The sequence below is a fragment of the Perca fluviatilis genome, chromosome 12 (genome assembly GCF_010015445.1).
Source record: "Perca fluviatilis chromosome 12, GENO_Pfluv_1.0, whole genome shotgun sequence".
Taxonomy (NCBI): Eukaryota; Metazoa; Chordata; class Actinopteri; order Perciformes; family Percidae; genus Perca; species Perca fluviatilis.
Window position 1 is genome coordinate 16,156,098 of NC_053123.1, and position 21,203 is coordinate 16,177,300.

Genomic DNA, 21,203 nt, shown 5'->3' on the forward strand with positions numbered 1-21,203 from the left:
GCTGTACAGTTACTGGAATAACAAAAAGTGGTTCCAGCTACATCCCCATTTTTTCAATATCTTCAGGGTAGTGTAAGATATAGAGGACTAATCAGACACCGTATATAGCTAATTTTCATTGTGTAGTCATTTTACTTTGCCTTCTATCCACAGAGGGATGTTTACTGATAAAATTGCTGTTATCCAACTCCCACAGTGTCTTCATAAACAATGCATTTTGCATTACAAAGTCTTAAACTGATTCATAAAGTTGTACTTGGTGACATACAAGTTCAGAAACGACCTGTGTTGCTCTCACAGATAACTGGTAACCGATAAGTACGTTAACCCTTTGCAGAGGTCTGCACAAGTGCTTACTTCTAATAGTCCACCACTGTTGTTGTGATACATTATTGGACCACGAAAACACTCTTTAACTATGGTTATATGGGAATTCATACTGAGTGGGACATTTTCAGTTAAAGTGGCTATATGTAACTTTCAGTTTGTGTTGATTTCGTTTCCTTCCACACCTGCTGTTGTAAAGGTCTTTTCTTTACGGTGCTGTATTGTCCAATGTAGATTACTTGGCGTTACCAGGAAGTCATAACGTTCAATAAATGTTTTGCTCAGACAGAAAATCATTCATTTACAATAAGAGAATACGTTACAGATGAATCGTTGAATTTCAAATAGACATATTCCATACCTGAGGGCCAATACAGGGACGTTTTTTTTTAACATCCCTGTCATTTAAAATCCGTAATTGTCTCTGTTGAAAGCCAGATGCCCGTCCTCTTTCACTTTCCCTTTCCCTTTTAGCTTTTAGTTGTTCTTTGTTTAATTTCCTTCTTTTCTGTGATGGCCCTACCCCAGTATCAGCAATAACTACAGCAGATAACTTCTAAGATAAAATTATAATTACAGTTTTATGTATATATGTATGTGTGTGTGTGTGTGTGTGTGTGTGTGTGTGTGTGTGTGTGTGTGTGTGTGTGTGTGTGTGTGTGTGTGTGTGTGTGTGTGTGTGTGTGTGTGTGTGTGTGTGTGTGTGTATATATATAAAAAGAAATATCCTACTACCTTTTACCTGCATACCCACTAACACAGGCTTTTCCGGTGTGAAGCTGAAATCTGTGACCCATCAGATTGTGTGCTCTGTAGCCCTTTCTACCTGCTGAAATCGTTTTGTGACTTTGTGGGAAGAGGCATTAAAGCGCCCATATTATACTCATTTTCAGGTTCATAATTGTATTTTAAGGTTGTACCAGAATAGGTTTACATGGTTTAATTTTCAAAAAACACCATATTTTTGTTGTACTGCACAGCTCTCTCTCACTGCTGCAGATCCTCTTTTCACCTGGTTTCTGTTTTGGCTACAGAGTGAGACCTCTTTTCTTCTTCTTCTTCTGTACTATCTTTGATTGCACTCGCACATGCTCAGTAGCTCAGATGTAGATCATGTCAGTTACAAGGCAGGATTAGCTGTGAGACTTCTAAATGAGGGCGCACATGTAAGTAGTTCTTTTGTAGATTATGGTGAACTTGTGTGTGTTGTAGCAGTGCTTTACTATTGAGAACGAGGTACCATGCTAGTGTTAGCATTAGCGTTAGCATGCTAATGCTAATGCTACGAGCTAACGGTTGCGGTTAGCCAGCTCATTTCGGATTGTGACGTCACAGTCCGAGCCGATTTTAAACAGCTCACCAGGAGACTGAAGGCAGGACACATTCAGAAACCGTATCTCACTCAAAACAGCATGGATGGATTTTTTTTAAAGTTTGTATGTGTGTGGAAGCACCAGAGACACAAAAGAACACCCCAAATACCAGAAAAAGTGTTTTTTTCATAATATGGGCACTTTAATAAAAACTATATAAAAATAGCTTTCTTTTCGCTGTTTGTCTTGTTTCGCTGTTACAGGTCATTTGTGATCATCAGATGAAAATTACTCAGTTTAAAAAACATTTAATAGTTACATATAGTCACTTTAAAAAAAGAAATGTCCATACTAAATTTTCTCAAAAAAACTTTTAATTATCGGCCTACGATACACCAATACTGAAATCTCTGTGAGAGAATGAAAGAGAATGCACTCGCACATACTGTAGATACAGTACGTCTACAATATACGTTTTTGTGTGACTATCCTGCTGTGCCCCAGTCAAAATAGCCAATGAGCATTAAAATGAAATAAGCGCAGACCTAATCTATGAATACTTCAAGGGAAGCCAGTAGGTCTGGTTTGTATTCAGCCCACCAGGTTATCTTGGGAGACAGGTAGACCACTTGCAGTCAGAAGTGCTCCACTGCTGATAGCATTTTAAATCAAGGAACCATAGCAGCCCTCTTTCATGCTTTCCTTTTCAGGAATTTGTGACAGCTTGAGAAACTGATAAACCCCACACTGACCTCTGTCTTTGGACTATGTTGACTGTTTTTCTTTTTCTTAATGGGTATGGATTGGAAAGTCCTTTGCCCACTGTATGATTAAATCAATTAAACTTGAGATACACAAATGTGGTGCTTGACCTGGGGATGATTTCTATGTTGCATTATATATCTCAGATTGAAGGACTGGTTTATGACAGAGGAACTAGAGAACAACCCAAGGACACCGTTGCTACCTATAGTTGCTACACTAGGATATAGGAGGGTGGTTGTGTGATTTATGAGTTATACCATTATGTGAGCTCAGTTTCCTTAAATGTACCATGCCATCAGTTTAAAACTACATGTCATCTTGTGGTGCAGTAGTTGACATTCTTTTTCTCTATTTATTGGAAAAGACCCACAGTAATGAAACACAATGCACTATATAGCTATTTCTGCCATAAAAAGCTCAAACACTGATCATGTTTCATAGAAAATCCTTGGGGACATAATGACTTGTGAAGCTAACTGGTGAACAGACTAATACTGTCCAGCCCATACAATATGTTGTCATCAGTGACAGTGGTCAGACAAATAACAACATTTACATTAGCTGCAGTGATGACATTGATATCTGCAATGTCACTTTGAAGGCAATGGCTACTCAAATCTTTAGATGCGATCAGATCAACGTAGTACAAGTGGTGGCCCAAAGGTTAGAGAATTGAGCCTGCGGCTGAAAGGTAGCCAATTTGATCAATAACCAGATTGGAGAAATCTGGCAGGAAGGCGAAAGAGCAGCATGTGTCCCTTCTTCAGTACCACAGCTAAGGCCCCCTGGAGCAAGACTATCAACAGATAAGACTGGCCAACAGATGAGACTAAGGTTGTTTTTCTGCCTGACACGTTTACTATGACTTTAAGGTATTTCGCTGTCATTGCTGTCAACAGACAGTAAAATGGTAAGGAGTGATGAATAGGCATGCGCTATGTTTTTATTCCTAAATGCACGAACACAGAACGCTGTGAAAATGCACTTGCAAAGGAAAGGTTTTGTGTCTTGCGGTGGGTGCAGTTGCAGTGCATCTAATTTGAGTTGTTGGTACAGTGTATTGATTTACAAAGAGACCACTGGCTGAAGATATTATTGATATGTCCCATGAGGCTCGGTTTTGGCTTGTAAGTGCCATGTGCGTCACATATGTCAGCCTTTCTGTCTGTTGTTGTGTATTTATGTCAGATGCATAGAGGTCTATCACAGCCCCAGCACAGTTCCTGGGCTACTGATTAGGAGTCAGGTTGGATTAGGTGGTTTTGAAGAACCAGTGATGAAATATACAACTGTGAAAAAACACTTTTAATTCAATTCTACATGGTATTAAGTTATAGCCAGAGCAGGTACAAATACAGCTTTCTTGCACTGATCTCTATGAGCTAAAGGTTTCAACTATATTTTCTCTTCTTTTTCTACACTCACCTAAAGGATTATTAGGAACACCTGTTGAATTTCACGTTAATGAAATTATCTAATCAACCAATCACATGGCAGCTGCTTCAGTGCATTTAGGGGTGTGGTCCAGGTCTAGACAATCTCCTGAACTCCAAACTGAATGTCAGAATGGGCAAGAAAGGTGATCTAAGCAACTTTGAGCGTGGCATGGTTGTTGGTGCCAGACGGGCTGGTCTGAGTAATCTCTCAATCTGCTCAGTTACTGGGATTTTCACGCTCAACCATTTCTAGGGTTTACAAAGAATGGTCTGAAAAAGGAAAAACATCCAGTATGCTGCAGTCCTGGGGGGCGAAAATGCCTTGTTGATGCTAGAGGTCAGAGGAGAATGGGCCGAGTGATTCAAGCTGATAGAAGATGAACTTTGACTGAAATAACCACTCGTTACAACCGAGGTATGCAGTAAAGCCTTCGTGAAGCCAGAACATGCACAATGTTGAGGCGGTTGGGCTACACCAGCAGAAGACCTCACCGGGTACCACTCATCTCCACTAAACATAAGAAAATTAGGCCACAATTTGCACGAGCTCACCAAAATTGGACAGTTGAAGACTGGAAAAATGTTGCCTGGTCTGATTTCTGTTGAGACATTCAGATGGTAGAGTCTGAATTTGGCGTAAACAGAATGAGAACATGGATCCATCATGCCTTGTTACCACTAGGCAGCCTGGTGGTGGTGTAATGGTGTGGGGGATCCCTTTCGCCTTCAGAACTGCCTTAATTCTTTGTGTCATTGATTCAACAAGGTGCTGGAAGCATTCTTTAGACATGTTGGCCCATATTGATAGGATAGGGTCAAACACGGTATTAGTATGGTGTTCCTAATAATCCTTTAAGTGAGTGTATACTACTTTTTACGTTTGTTTTTTTCCTCAACATCAAGTGGAGGGCATAACAATTCTGAAAGAATGTTAGTCTCATAGTATGTGTGTTTACAAATCTATAATGTTTGTGCTTTTAGGCCATGCCACACCTTTGACAGACTTTCACAATGAAACGCAACCTGTCACTGTCTGCTGATCTACAGTATCCATAAATGTGAGATGTGCAAGGTGCCCCTTTTAAAAACCTGGGACCAGTGCCCATTATCTGTACCATCTACTAAAAGTTGATGAAGCATGCAATGTGTTGTGTACTTCAAATTACTATTGACCCACAAGCGGTGCTCAACATAATTTGACATCTACCCACTGTTGAATTTAAGAACTTTATCTTAAAATTCTTAATGAAAATCTCAGTTATACTACTCTGTCACCTTATGATGTTACAGTACATAAACGTGATTTAGATTGGATTAGCTTGTCAGTTCTTAAACCTTAATGACAGAAAATCCCCAAACATGTCAGAGGCAATGCCAAAGAACCACAACAATGAATGCTTACTTTCTAAATATGGCACAAGCCAGCAAAAAAGAAAATGTTTGAAGATTGCTACTTGTACTTGCTCCTACTTATGAAGATTTGTGCATGTTATGATGGGTGAGAAATGACAATTGAATTATTATATCACTTTGTGAAGACTTAATAAGATGTGTGCTATAATCCACAGACCCTGAATCTATAAAATCATTGTTGTCGGCATTTAGGCAACAGCATTGTCTTTGCACCAGTGGTCTTAAAATTCTCCTCTCAAGCATTTACATAAGCAAGGTGACATTCCCTATAAAGAACTGATTTTTAATGTATGGTCTTTTTTTACTGCACAGTATTTGCAATGGAGAAAAGGTGATGCAAGCACAGCAGCCAATGTGTATTAGGTTAGCATTCAGTACATGGACAAAAGCTTCAGTTTATTCAGTGTGAAACCTTTACGCCTTTTTGTTTCCTTTCAGGCCTATACCATATTTCAGTTTCACTAAATTAAAGGCAAGTGCTTTTCTTCGAGACGGTGCAAGTGTGTGTGTGTGTGTGTGTGTGTGTGTGTGTGTGTGTGTGTGTGTGTGTGTGTGTGTGTGTGTGTGTGTGTGTGTGTGTGTGTGTGTGTGTGTGTGGCTTGCTTTTGACTTCATTGGGGCTTGGCAGTACATTGCGCCATTGGCCAACATTATTAATAACTGTGGAAGAAAGAGGGTAAAGGAGAAAATGAAGGAGAGAGGAGGGAAAGGTGCTGACAGGGAGCTGTATAATAAGCTTTTGTATCTTGGACATCTGCCCCTCTGATTCTCTCTCTCTCTCCCTCTTTCTGTTTGTCTGTCAGTCACACTATCTGTTCACTCTCAGGGAATGTTGTGACTCTTTCTTAATTATTTTGCCACACCAACAATTGAGTTACATGTATAGATGATTAAAAAAAAACTCTGTTTCAGCACAGGTGCACAAGCGGTCTTATTTGTCTTTAGTGTTTTGGGAGGGTTTTTTTTAATGCCAAAAAGCAATATGTATAAACAGAAAATAGATTGCAAGTGATATCTGCCTTGTTGATGGCACCCCAACCTTAAAATTGCTCTCTAAACAAGTATTAAGCCTTGAGAGTGAAGACTGCAGAAAGTTTAAGCTATGTTGGAGAAAGCCCATGTTCACTCATTGATATTCAGAGGCTCTGTGAGTGAGAGCTGTAAACAACCAGAAAGCCCTGGAATTGGCACCTGAGGCATTGCAGGACACACACACACACACACACACACACACACACACACACACACACACACACACACACACACACACACACACACACACACACACACACACTAACTAACTAACTATAGCCCCCACCACACTGCCTCTCTCTTTCTTTCACTCCCTTGCTCTTCTTTCCTCCCCCTATCCGTGTCTGCACCACATCAGCAGCAGCTGGAGAGTGCAGCATAGCATTTCAGAGCAGAGCCAAGGAGGGCAGGGCAGGCAGAGTGGCCCTGTGTGGGCCATCCAGTGGAGAGAGGGAATCTGCCTACTAACATTGAGCATTTCTCTCCCTATCCCTCTTCTCTAGAGCTGCAAGCAGATAAACAACCAAGCTCCTCCTCCCCTGCCACTCAGGAACTGATGACAAGGCTGGGCTTTTTACTAGGAGAAGGGATCCCGGGTACGGCACGCATACCTATGGACGACAAGAATGAAAAGAAGGTATTTTATTTTCTCCCTCCCCTCCCTCTTCCAACAGCAGCTGCTGCCACTGCTGCTACATCAGCAGCACACAGATAGAGAGATAGAGAAGCGAGAGAGAAAGGATCAGAGGAGGAGGGAGTTGTTACAGTCTAACAGAAGAATGGATTTTTTTGTTGCAGCTTGACTCATTTTTCCCCCTGTGCATTAACTTTGGATGGGGATTTAGGAGGCACCTCTGGGAATAATTTTTCTGGCACAACAAACAACGGTAACTGTCCAACTGTTTTTGTTTGAGATGATAAAGATTTTCTAAAGAAAGTAAATGCATCTTTCAAATTGGCTGCATGTGGTTTTATTCTCCTTCCAGTGTGGTGTATGAGTCTTCCAGTAACTTGAGTGCTATTTCAGGGGCTCTTGAGTATGTAACATAAGTGTCTGAGTCCCAGACCAGAAATAGAGTTATGTTAGGTTTGAGCCTCAGTTTGTTTGGTTCTACTAATTAAGCTTGGGCTGTGTGAAGAGCAGAGCAGAGCCCAGCACGCTACGCTTCCCTTTTGACACTGAATCGGGAATTCTAGAAATGTGAAAGACACTTACAAAGAATTGTTACTTGAATCATGTTCATTAGTTGAGATAAGGGTAGTGTAATGGGTTTTACTTTGTGTTTGTTTGGGCTTAGTTGTGTGTTTTCAGTGCTTCGTTAGGGAGGAGCACATTATTGTCATCTGCCAGCAATTCTCTTTTCCTCCATGCTGCTGTTTTACAACATGTCTTTAACTCAGCATGTTCTGCCGAACAGTAAATTATTAAATGTCAGGAAGCTGTTTGGCTCTCACTGTGATTTGTTAGGTGGTATAAGCTCTTGCTGCAGCCCTAGGGTGGAAATTGCCAAAAAACTACTGGCATGCTGTCACAAAAACAGGTGGGATTTATAAATAGGAAATGCTATGTAGTCAATATTAGCATTCCACATGTTATTAATGGTGCCTTAGGCCATGTAGCATCCCTCCTATTTTGCTGTTTATATTCATTAAGCATGCCACTGCACAAGCATGTAGACCTTTTAAACAAAAAGCAATCAGTACATCATTAGAACAAGACATTAGACTCAATTCTGTCTCAAATTGGCTAAGCATTGGTCATTCTTACTATTTGTGTTCAGTTGGGTTGAAGAGTAGATTTTTTTGCATCAGAAATACTGCAGTAATGTTTTAAGAAGGAATTATTAAAAATTGTAGTGCAATCACAATTTTCCGAATGTGAAAAAGGCTTTTAAACAGGTTATGGATGAGTTCAGGTGTAATGTTAGAAATGGTTTGTGATGGTTGGCTGTGCTTTTTAATTGGTGGAGTGTGTTTCAGGCAATGCACAGTCTTGTAGTAAATGGTGCTTGAGATGCCAACTGTGGTTGAAAGTCCCTCAGGCAACAAAATATCTGCAGCAAAGTTGGTGTATTAAGGATGAGGGTTGATTTGAGTATTAAGGTATGGAGTGGTGTATGTGGAACAGTTTGAAGGATTTGGCTCTTCTTACAGTGTGACAAGGATGACCTTCCTTCTTGAGCTACATTATATTGTGTGCAATCAGAATACGGTTTACGGAAGATGGGGAAGCAGGACAAACCAGCTTAAATTTGGATTTCTACGGTTGTCCGTTAGCTCAAACAAAGATTCAGCGACTGTATGGTTGTCAGACAGGCTTGGTGACTTGCATGAGAAAGGTATCTATTGTGTTACAACAAAGTAGAGACTTGTGAAATTCTCTTCATGAAATTCTCGTCATGCTTATTTTGGTTCCTTCAGACATATGAGTGTGTAATTTGAAAGCCTTGCTCCATTTACAGCATGTATGCCCTTCGTCTTGTTTGTCATGCTCACACGTGAAAGGCTTGTATATTTGTGAGGGAGTTGTTTTCACTGTTTTCACATGATCCAGGTAAATAGGCAATAGTCTCGGATCAAATCATTATTTCCAGTTTTCTCAATTCTCCATCCAAATAAGGTTAAAAAATATTTTTTTTGTTGTATTTATTGTTGCTCATGCTGAAAGAATGTGAACATGTTGCCAGCTAACAGTTTATATTGGGTTGACTTCATACTTCATTGACATATTAGATTAGTAGAGCAGGTTCTTGGTATACCTTAACTTTTTTCCTCTATCTTTTTTCTCCCCAGTGCTCTGTGACTAGCCAGGGTATCAGCCCCTGCTCTACACTGACCAGCAGCACGGCATCTCCCAGCACTGACAGCCCATGTTCCACGCTCAACAGCACGACTAGCCACCCCCCTCTCAGCTGCTCCAGCCCCTGCGGGACCATCACAAGCCCCAGCTCCACACTTGAGAGCAAAGACAGTGGGATCATAGGTTAGAAATAACCAACTCTTTCATGGTACCCACTACCCAAATAGTAACTTGTATGGTGCAGGAAAACTGATCTAGTATCCTTACTTAAAGGTACCCTGTTAAAAAAAAATAAAAAATCTTGAGCGATTTTTTTCCAAGCAAGTCCTCATTTTGTTTGTTTTGTGGTGGACACAATACACATTCTTGCCACAGGTTTTTGTGCTATTGGCTGTGGTAATGTGCAGATTGGAGTACTGCAGCAATAGGCCAAAGCTAGCATACATGGATGGAAACAATATAAGATTTAAAATATCTTTTAATAATCAGCTTTGCAAATGTTTTATGAGTAAGCAATGCATTCAACACCACCATCAGGTCTCAAAGATACACACACACACACACACACACACACACACACACACACACACACACACACACACACACACACACACACACACACACACACACACACACACACACACACACAGAGCGCAACAGAGACAGCAAGAGGCAAGCAACCAATACATTTGTGAGTGACACTGAATGCAAACATAACTTATTTGTTGACAAGAAAATGCCACAAGGCACATTTAAGCTAGCAGCTTAGAGCTAGCCACATGCAGGCCAATCGTGGAAATGTTTACTGTTGTACTGCATTTGTATTCAAGGCAATTTCTTTTTCTTTATCTTCATTCATATTGGAACCCACATTACATAAAGAACATTATAGAATGTTTGTCAAATAACCAGCTTTAAACTGACTTCACTGCTGTTTAAAACCACCTGTGATGCCTTTGCCAAAATAGTCAGTAACAACGCTAGGAATGCCAGTGATGAGCAGATTCAGTGGGAAACCAGGCACAGTGAATCAATAGCTTAGTTAGAAGCGTGAATAGCCCACCTCAGAGTAATGACAAAAAAATGGCAGCTTACCAGTGGCTACATCAGTTGCTGGGTTTGATTAAAAACATTGGTAATGACAAAAGCTCTGCTGACCTCTCAATAATATTTCCTTTCTTTATGGCATTTATCCTACACAATACAACTGTCAGCACAGATTTCTCTGCACACACTTCCTATACTATTATCAACTATTATAGTTTTTCCCACAAAGCTCTTGTATCTCTAATTTGGAATCTGAGAATGTTATCTCATGTGCACTTTGCGATATAGACCAAAAAGTCTCACAATCATTCATTTTGTTAACCCCAGTGGATTTCTTTGTGGCACTGAAAAGCATTTGTGTCAGTCTGTCAGATTCTATTCAACCTCTACCATGTGTCAGTTATCGAGTTTGTATAGAGCTGTTCTAGTACGACAGAGCATTGAGGTGGCAGTTTGCCAGTTTGACATTATATTGTATGTCTAGTAATAACCCTGTAAGACATCTGGGGATTTACACAAGCTGACAGGAATACGACGTAGTCTATTGATATATTAATCCGTCTGCTGTTTCTACTCACAAACCTTCCGGTGTTAGAAATTCATTCTAAAAAATGGCTTTTGAATATTTGTAGTGGGAATTCAGTAGCAAATTGTAACCGTATGATCCTGCAGTTATCCTTGGTTGAACTTAAATCATGTCTGAAGGCACTGGTAGATTTTGAGGATAAAACTTAATATCCTTGTATGAACTAACTAGGATATCACACATTGTATGCCTATTTAGGTAACTGATTGACATGATGGTTCTGCAGAGGAAAGCAATGCATTCCAAAGCCAAATATGTTATAACAATTTGGATTACCAATGCTGCAGAGACTAATTACCATGAGTCAGTCATTCTGTCCCCCCCGAGCAATATCATAGCTAGCTGCTAAATCATTTATGGAAGCTGTGACATAGTATCTTTTAGCGTGGAGCGTCGACATGCTGCCACCCAGGATGAGACATACAGTCACATCGCATGTGTTGTGGTCTCACATGTGATCTCATTGTAAAAATACTTTTTGTGTCAAATCAAAATTTACTTTGTGAGAGATGACACAATGTGTTGTTGGTCTGCAACATCCCATCCACACGTCTTGGTAAGAATGTGCAGGCATGGAAGAGAACAAAGCTATGTTGTGTCCACAAGTCAGATTCCAGCCGGTGATTAATGTTTCATGTTCTTTGAAGTTTGACTCTGATTTCAAAAGCACATTAATTTGGCTTTGTACTGTGTTTAAAGTTCTTTGGTGGAATTGGGGAGAGTTTGCAATGTCTTCTTAACATTTACAAAATAGCTTCCAGAGGAGTTTCTGCGTTAGGTGCCTGTAGAAGGACCTATAACAGCCCTTTAGCAATGACCACAACCAGCTCTTCATATAGTAAAATGACACGCTTACCATACGTATTGAATAAATAAATAATAATGTGTTCTTTGCCAGGGGCTCAACAATTTAGCAATCACTGTAACCTCTTCTACACCGTGATGACTGCTAATGCCATGCTCAGAGCAGGGCCAGACATGACTCTGCTGTCATGAATGACTTCATATCTGTAACAGGTAAACGGCTCAGTAGTCACAAGGTCCAGGATGTGTTATAGTAATATTAGTGAGGATGCAACGTGCTGCGGCATTATGATATCCAGATTAGGGATGTGTTATGCAAACGCAGCCAGCTGGCCAGTCAGTTCCTGTCCTCTGATTGTACTGATGTTTGGCCTTAGGGAGGATTAAAGGATTTTTTGTCATGTTAGCAAAACACCTGTCTGAAGTTAAAAATATTGAAGGCGGTTTTCAACACTAGTTCTTCACTCTACTCTTAAATTTTTTTATATTTTGTGAAATCTTGTGTCATAGTACAGCGTCCAGTTGCTGTTTAAGCTGTCTTATATAGGCTCCTTCAACTGATGACCAGTGAAAAGAACAAAAGACTGGGCTCAGGAAATTAATTCTACAAGTCCATGCCATCCTGTCTTTCTGGTTTTCATTAGTGCAACAGACTTTAATTTGTCTTTAATGCTCCTGTCTCTGTCCTGGTGGTGAACAGTGTTGGCAATGAGGAAAAGCAGGGAGTTATTCAAAGTTAAAAGTTCTATTACAGCTCAGTATCTCATTAGAGATGAAGACAGATAAATGTTCATGACACAGGAAAAGCATCTTACCTCCCTCACTTGCTCTAATTCCCTCTCTGTTCTTATCTCCCCCCAGCCACCATCACTAGTTCTTCGGAGAATGATGACCGCAGTGGCTCCAGTCTGGAGTGGAGTAAGGATGGCAGCCTGAGAGGCAGCGGGCGCCATGGCCTGGCACAGAGTGTGCGGGCTGACACCTGCTCTCCCGTGGCCGAAGAAGACTCCAACAGTGCCACAGCAACGCCAGCCGACACACCATCCAGGACAGACCAGCAGCAGTCAAACACATCAGCAGGGGCACCGCAGCCTCCAAGTCACTCACCTGAGGGACCCATTGCATACCCATCACAGACATCTTCTGCCCTCATGATGCCAAGGCCGAACTCTGTAGCAGGTAAGTTCGTTTTGTTTTAGCTCTCAACATCTGGATGTCTCCTATGCAGAGGAGGGAAAGGAATGGATCCGTATACCGTTCTGCAGTGACTGTGTCACTTAGCATTACATGAAACATTTTACTTACTTTTTCTTCTTGCAGCCTAGTAACATTTTTTATGCTGACAACATGTAAAACTGTGACTCTGTAATGGGGTGTCTCAGTGCATTGCATTGCCAGTCAGTTCAAGATTGTGATGCTGTGATATGACCTGTGATTGAGGCTGACAAGTGTGGTGTCATTTCTAGTCCAAGCAAGTGACCGACACAGGCAGGAAAAAGCTTTGTGTAGATATATAGAGGGATTGAGACAATGAGTTTTTCAGAATCCTGTTGCACTTTTCGACAAGGAGTATCATGGTAGAAGTTTGGGATTAGGCAGCTGTTGTATGCTGTGCCTTGGTCCTGCCATGTCAGACCTAAGCGTAAACCACTGTTCTGCATTCCTGCCCTGGAACTTCCCTGTTATGGCTCAGCTCACCATATCCACACAGCTGTCACAGTTGTTGATATCCCCCTGCAGCCCCTTTTTCCCCTCTCTCTTTCCCCCCTTTTCATGATCTCCCCCACACTGCCTCCCTCTGTTTTTGCTGTTGCTGCTTTTGACCTTGGCCCTGTTGTAGTAACTCACGCAGCCATAAGTTTTACATTTTCCTTTAAAACTAAAGTCCAGCGAGTTGAGAAGTTGATGCAAAGACCAAAATAAATGGTTGAACTAGTGTTTGAGAACTATCATTTTCAGCTGTTTTATACCCTAGGGCAGGGGTCACCAACCTTTTCTAAACTGAGAGCTACGTCATGGGTATTGAGTCATACGAAGGGCTACCGGTTTGATACACTCTTCTGAAATAACAAATGTACTCAGTTTGCCTTTAGTTATATATGATTATTAATGATTAATGACGCTCATCTATGTGAAGACACTGATCACGTTAATGATTTCTCACCATAATTATCAACAATGACTTAACAAGGTGAGTCAATAAAAAATAACATCAATAAAAAATATCAATATTCAATTTTCATTTTTAGAACAGGCCTGAGGGCTACTCATGTGGTCCTTGGGGGCTACCTGGTGCCCACGGGCACCGCGTTGGTGACCCCTGCCCTAGGGATTCACTAAGGACAGTTGTTGGATTTTAATGTGTAAGTCACCAGCAATGTCATCTGCAGCTCTACTTACAATCACATGCTGTTCATCATGCTCCCTACCCCCAGGGGAATATGCTACACATGCTTGCTTTTAGGCTGACTAGGCACTAGAAATAACAGCAATATAAACGTAAAGGACATTAGTTAAATGTTTGCTTGTTAAAGCAGTTGCAGACTGGAGCGTGAGTAGTGTGTAAATAGTACATTGGATGAAAAAAACACTCTTCTTGGGAAGATGAAGATTGTATGGAAGTGAGAGTAACAGTTTGTAGTGCAGATGAACTTTGTCACACTGCCTTATAGTACAAGCATACAATTCCATCGATGAAATTACAAAGGCAAGGGCAGGCTGTGAAGACCTGGGGAAAGACGCATAAAACATAAGTGGACTCAGGTCAGACCAGTGCTAAGACAGATAGTTGTCAAAGTAAACAAAATAAAATATGCTAAGACTGAGGCAGCAAATAAAACCCCAGAATCCAGACAGTAGTATATCACTCAACACATGAATATTTGTTTTTAGCTAGGAGATGATGTATTTTGTTCATATTTTGTTGCTTAGGAATATGGCAGGATATAGAGAGTGTTTGCTGCCAGTGTGTTCAAGATCAAATGCTTTAATTCTCCTGCAAAATAAATCAATATCTTGGGTTTGACCTTGATGAAACTACCGGTATTCACTTGCGTTTTTTTTCTTTGATGACATGTAGCTCAGGCCCCTATTTAGTTTGAATGCACTTATTTTGAATCATCTTGGACGAAAGCATGTGCCAAATAAATGTAATGCGAAGTAATGTGAAGGACACTGCTTTTGCACAACACTTTAATAAGTGTTTTTACAGCCCACAGTTGAATCTGTGCACACATTGTAAAGTAGTTCATGGTGTTGTGCTGTTTAGTGGCAATTCTATTGTTTCACGAGCCCATACCCTTTTACATCTCGTCATTATTTTGCCGCTGACATCACCCTGAACGGCACAGACACACACTGGCTTATAAAGCTAACAGACCAGCAAGTATTTGACTGTTTTTGTGTGTTTGTTTGCATGTGAGCGGCAGTGTGCTCGTCTCCCTTTGTGCTGTAAGAGTTCATTGGCTGATGTCATAGTTATGCAGCGTTGACGTCTTGGGTCCTGCAGAATTCACACCTCTGATTTTATGCTGTGTGGCAAAGCCTTGAGAAAGGACACCAAGGACATGGTGAGACATCTTAATTTATGGCCCAAACCAATCTCTGTTGTTGTCACGATGTGCAAGGGATAGTGCTTCTTTTCAGTTGGTGCTCATAAAAATTGTATTAAATAAAAAATAATGATTCTAAAGAAGCAAATACTCCCCCTCCCCCCCATTTTATTCCAATTTTCATTCAGTAAACTTTTATTCCACACTCTTGGGATGAGAGTCCTCGATGTCTGAGACCAAAGCACTCTGCTTGAAAACCGCGGATTGCCCCATTTGGGTTGGGAGTGACTTCTGCTCCAAATGAGGTCAGGTATCTCAGGGACTTGTTGACAAGTGAGAGTAAGATGGAGGATAAGTTCCGCAGGCGGATTTGTGTGGAGTGGGCAGTGATGCAGACTTGTACTAGACTGTTACACTGAAGTGGGATCTAGGTGTGAAGGTAGAGCTTTCTCTTTTACAGTTGATCTACATTCCAGGCGACACCTATGGTCATTAGCATACTAGCAACCGAAAAAGTGAGATCTTGGATACAAACAACCAGGGTTTCTGGGTGCACCCTTAGGCATAGTGTGAGGTGCTTGGACATCTGAAAGAACTCTAGTAGCTGTTCCTTGAAGCTAAAAATATCCAGTTAAGGTTGTTCAGCCATCTCTGAAGGGGTCCACAAGATTATCAACCATTTGAAGACCCTGAAGTGGACTTGGAACATGCTAGAGGGATTACGTAGCCTACCTGGTCTACTAACACATCAGGACCCCCAGGAAGAGCTGTAGTGTGTTGGCTATGAAGAACCTTTTTTTCCCGGGTTGATGCCTTGACCCTGTTAATGTGGGAAGAATGGATGGATATAAACTGTATATAATATTTACCACACCTTGTGGTCAACGGTTTTCATAGAGAGCTATTTTGTACAGAAGGTAGACAATAATGAAACCTTACTGCTTCGTTGTTACATGGTCTGGCAACCCACGCCCAGGAGGTTCCTAGAATACAGCAAAATATAGAATGTACTTGCAGTATTATTTCACCCATCTAAATGAAACACTGTGCTGTTCTTGTATTGATTGACTAAGCATCGGAATATGCAGACAACTACAACAGACAGAAACACATGCAGTTGCTGAGAGTTGCAGCACAAAGACCAAATTTTCTTCCAGGCAAAGTGGATTTTGTCCATCTGTCTCATGCCAGTCAACGAGTGTATAGCTGTGCCTCTAGAATGTTAACTATGCATGTAGAAGGAATGTCTGCGTATTGCCGAGAAGTGTCATTTGCACTGCCTTGGTGAACACACACACACTCATACTGTGGCTAGCTTGTCCCTGGGCTGCTGTGGGAACTCAAGCAGCACTGTGAGGAGCCTGCATGTGCTGTGGCAAGTTGCACAAATGTTGGCTCGCACCACCTGTCACTGCCAACAGAGCTGAATTCAAATGCCTCTTTCGGAGCAGTTTGTAATTGCATCATTAGTTGGTATTCTAAGGAACTATCTTGGCCACTGTTCTTGTAAGGCAGCATTAAAAAGCTGTCAACGGCCACACAGACATTTATCATCCATTTAATGTCAAAATGTGCCCTGTTTTAAAACTAATACCTGGCCACATGTAAGAGCTATGTCGGATACATACATGGCCTAAGAAATGTGGTTGGCAATTTTTCCTGGGCTTCTTTGTGTTTTTAGAAAACCTATATGGGAGGGGGGTTTTCTCGCAGCAAACAATCTCTAAGCATTTAACCTCCCTTGATAATGCAGTGCTCTTTCTACAGCCCAGTATTAAAAGCCTCAATAAACTATCTTGACAATGATTCAGTTTGATACACTATCTAATTCATTAATTAAGATCTGATTCAAGACCAGTTCTTATTTCTTTTCAATATGGTGCAGTTTTATATTTTTTCAATTCAATAACTACTATTCAAAATTGTATAACCATCAAATAAATGTGTAATAATTCAAGTCAGACTAAGTGAAACATTTGCAACACAATAACTGTAACTGTAATAGAGAAGAGAGTATGTTTAAACAGAGGAGACAATATTTTACTTTGTGTCTTGCACTCTTTGCCACTCTTACTCTCCATTATACTTAGGTAATAAGAATTCTATTTGTTATGTCATTTGTGTTAAGCTTTTTAAAAATGAATACAGAGTCAAAGGGAACTTGAGTTGTGGCCACTGGAATTCCATAGTTTTTAAATCTTAGCTTGAGCTGCTTGTGGTCAGGTTGCTCAGACTCAGAGATTGAGTTAGGGTCACTGTGGGTCAGGAATGGTGCTACAGTGCATCTGTGGTGTTTTGCTATTCGACAGAGCTTGGTGGTTGGAGCCATGTTGAGGTACAGTACACAGTAATTTGTTTCTACTCCAAAGTCCTTTGCTTTTCTGGCTCATGCTCTGTGATAATGGCTCCAAGATCCTTGATCTTGACCTAAGTCATGGATTATTGACAAGCAACTTCAAGGATATGGTGTTCCTCTTTCAAAACCTTGGAGAACAGTGACAAGGTAAGGTTTGAGTACAGCTCACATCTGTGTTTTATTAGAATGAGTGAAGTCATCGCCACCTGGTCAATGTGAACACAATCTGCAACAGTAATTTTCTCAAATAAAAAAAATCATGTCTGTCAGTTCTGCAGCATAAAGGTTATGGCTTTTTAAATTCAATATGTTGTAGTCTCTCTTTAGTACTGGAGCAGGAAGGCATGACGTAACTGTTTTATCTGCTAAGCTGTAAGCTCATGTCTTCTCTGGTAGTTTTCGAGAAAATATTGTCCTGTAACTTTTGGACCGCATCAACCTGTCTTCAGGTAACCGTGGAATTCTCATCCGCCTCTAGCTTTGTGTAAACATTGATCTGTTGAGATAACCCATTCATATCGTCCAGCTTTCTAAAAAGGTCAGTGACATCTTTTAAAATGTCCACTTTCAGAGAATTGTTGGTGCCTCTATGTCACAGCAGGAGCAAAATAAAAACCGTTGCAGAGATCGATCTGCTTCAGTTTTGAAAAGCCATTTAAAATGTTGCTCAGTGGCACTCCATTGACAGATCAGAAGTTGCTAAATGCCTAATCTCAAAGGGACAATGTGTTAGCTAACTGTTCTATGCCACTACAGAGCCATCTGGCTATGTTTGATCGATGGCACCCCACTATTGAGAATAATGTAATAGCTGTTCAAGAACTATTTAACTGTTCTGACAGCATGGATATCTTAATGTCCAAGGTCTCTTTTCTTCCTGGCTATAGCTATTGGCACAGATATTTTTCAGTGAGGTATAGATTGGCTTGTGTTTCAAGTTGAACATGCTATTCCTGTGTAGAAAATCAATTTTAGAGCAACTCTCTCTATTCTGCTTTTAAATTTGTACAATTTTTTTTATAAATATATGCTTTTAGCCACACTGACTGCCTGACTCTATTCGTCTGTCTTTGGGTCTGTTGGCTGGTACACCACTTTGGTCAAAACTGATCTTAATAACACATATGTACATGTGTACATATGTTTGTACAGAAATTCAAAACATGTTTCCCTCAGGATGAATTGTAATTGTTGTCCATTAACTTTTATTGTAATGCTGACAATTAGATCACAATTTCAATTTTGTCCAGTAGTTTGGTTTATGACCAAATACTTGAAATATATTGACATTCCTATAACCTCAGCTGTACTTTGGTGTTAGTGCTAATAAGAAAATGTTAGCATGCTAACATGCTAATCTAAGAGGATGAATTTAGTAAACCTTATACCTTCTAAACACCACCATGTTAGTATTGCTCAGCATTTCTCAGGGTAAAAAAGAAATTCTCCTGTACATGCTTCAGTGGGAAAACAGCGTTTCATAATCAAAGCACACCTTTTTAAATATAATTTTTTTCACGAACATGGACCATTGCAGCTAGAGAAATTGGAAAGTGTCCATGGTAACAAGCCAAATTTGCGTATAGGCCACTTAAAATTCCACTTTGCACGTAGTGAAACAATTCTGACCTAACAGGTCAGAGAAGGACTGGAGCTAGAGGTGATGTTAAAGTATTCAGTAGACCATTCACCACCGCATCCTTAAACAGTTATCATTAATAGGGATGGGTGGGGTGGTAATTAAGTTTTGTTTTTTTTGTTAACCGTTTGCCTCTCTATATCATATTAATATAATACATTTCTTATATCAAAATTCAATAAAATCAATACAAATTAATACCTGTGATTTTTGTGTGAATATCATAACAAATTAATATCACGATTATGCTGAGATAATTATCACAGCAATAATTCATCCCTGTCGCCTCCACTCTTATTACAGGGAATCAGACGTCTTTGCCTTGCATTTTAGAAAGAATTTGCAGAACTTTCAGCCTTACTCTAAAAACTTTCACTCTTATTCATACAATGACACACAATGAACTCAAACTTGAAAAAGCAAAAAGGTGAGCATGGTGATGGGAATACTGATTGTATCCATTGGTAAAGAGGAAAGGGGAGTCAAGTCAGGGCGAGAAGGGGTGCAGTGGTTGGAGCATAGGAGCTCAGCTCTCTTCTCTGTTCTGTCATGGGAAACACAAAACTGAAGGTTTCAAAGGGCAGACCTGCCTCATGAAAAAAGAGTCTTCATCACAATACAGTCTGACATATTTGTACAGCTTCAAAGTCACTGCAAGCACAGGCTTCAAGGTATCATATGTACGTTTTATCAATGAGTAAAGATGTGCAAGAATAGGAAAGAATCTGGAGACTGATGGTAGAAAAAGAGCAGGATTTGAGGGATATGAAGGCTTTTTGTGGGAATTGTTGGCCTTGAAAAGGTTATTGTGCAGGATGCATTATCACAGACAGGAATGAAGGGAATGTGTGCATTTAAACTACTTAAACTGAGTATTACCTTCAGTCTTAGTTTATTGGACCAATCGGCAAAAATATATACCTGGTGCAGAATGAGGTTCAGTGTGGCCTTTACGTTTTCCAGTTCAGAAATCTTAAAGAAATCAGATGAGGGGAAAAAAAGAGAAAGACCTCTTCTTGTGGTCCTCGTGTCAGTATTGGGCTTTAATGGTGATTTTGCTGCATAGAGTTGAATTTCTGTCCATCTCCTCTCTCTCCTCCTCTGTTCACACATCTCCCTTGCTGCCCTGCAGTGCCATATTCTTTCATGTAGTTATTTGTAATTCCAGTGCTTTTTCTACCTCTTCTTTGCGTGCATGGACAGAGGTGTATGCATGTAGGGAGCGTGACACTCTTCTGGAAAGAGTTGTATTCATTTAACAAGTGCCTAATGCTGCGGATGCTGTGACTGGCTGAGTGCTATAGAGGGGGCGGCAAGCCCTCTGCTCAGCAGCTGAATGCTGCCAGTGTGCCTGCATAGGAGCACTGGGGCAGAGGAATCGCTTTTGTGCCCTCAGTGAGCTCATCGACTCAGCACTTTAGAGATTTAGGTGAGGGTCTGCACCCTGCCTGCTGGTCTATATGCCTGCCCAAGTATACTGCCCAGGGCTTTCAGAATTCCCACTGTCCCTCCCTGGCTCTGCTGTTCAGTTTAGCTTTAGAATCACAAGTATTGGTGCTGTATTGCTCTGCACTCACTGACTTCAGACTATGTGTTTGCCTTTGTTGATTTCTTTACTTTTAATTATAATTTTAACTTTGTCCATTATAGTTAATTGTGAAAGCACCATTGTTTCCAGGCTAAGCTAACCTATGCTCGTAAAACAATGGAAAACAGCTACTGAAGGCTTACCTAGCTCTTAACATTAATGGTATTGGTCTCCTTTCCTTGCGTGTTGCATTTAACGTGAGAATGAGACCTATGCTTGCCTGGATGAGTGTATACTTTCCAACCTTGTTGGTTGTGCTGTGTTAAACTGACTCACCCAGCCACTTTTTCAGTTTCGCGCTCCAGAGCCGGGCCTGCTTGCTTTGGTGACCACGCCGTCTTGAGCGAACTCTGCATAATCTTTGTCTTCAATAGTGTTCTCCGTGTGGAAGCATGTGATTTGCATCCGTCAGCCTGCCGCGTGCTGCTCCTTTCTGAATCAACCTACTGAATGAATCTCATCTCACACGGCGTAGACGTAGAGAGTCATGAGCCTGGAGGGATAGCTCAGGACTTGTGCCCTTTTCTCTCCATAATGACGTTAGGA

General features: G+C 40.7%; 1 protein-coding gene across 6 annotated transcripts in view; it reads left to right on the top strand.

Annotated features, from left to right (window-relative positions):
- tanc1b (tetratricopeptide repeat, ankyrin repeat and coiled-coil containing 1b) overlaps positions 1-21,203 on the top strand; it is a 102,156-nt gene that overhangs the window by 50,662 nt on the left and 30,291 nt on the right. For all 6 annotated transcript variants that reach the window (XM_039818983.1, XM_039818986.1, XM_039818984.1 and 3 more), the window contains 3 exons: positions 6,790-6,923; positions 9,080-9,269; positions 12,385-12,702. In XM_039818983.1, the coding sequence (XP_039674917.1) occupies positions 6,790-6,923; positions 9,080-9,269; positions 12,385-12,702 (642 nt within the window). The remainder of the gene's footprint in view (positions 1-6,789; positions 6,924-9,079; positions 9,270-12,384; positions 12,703-21,203) is intronic.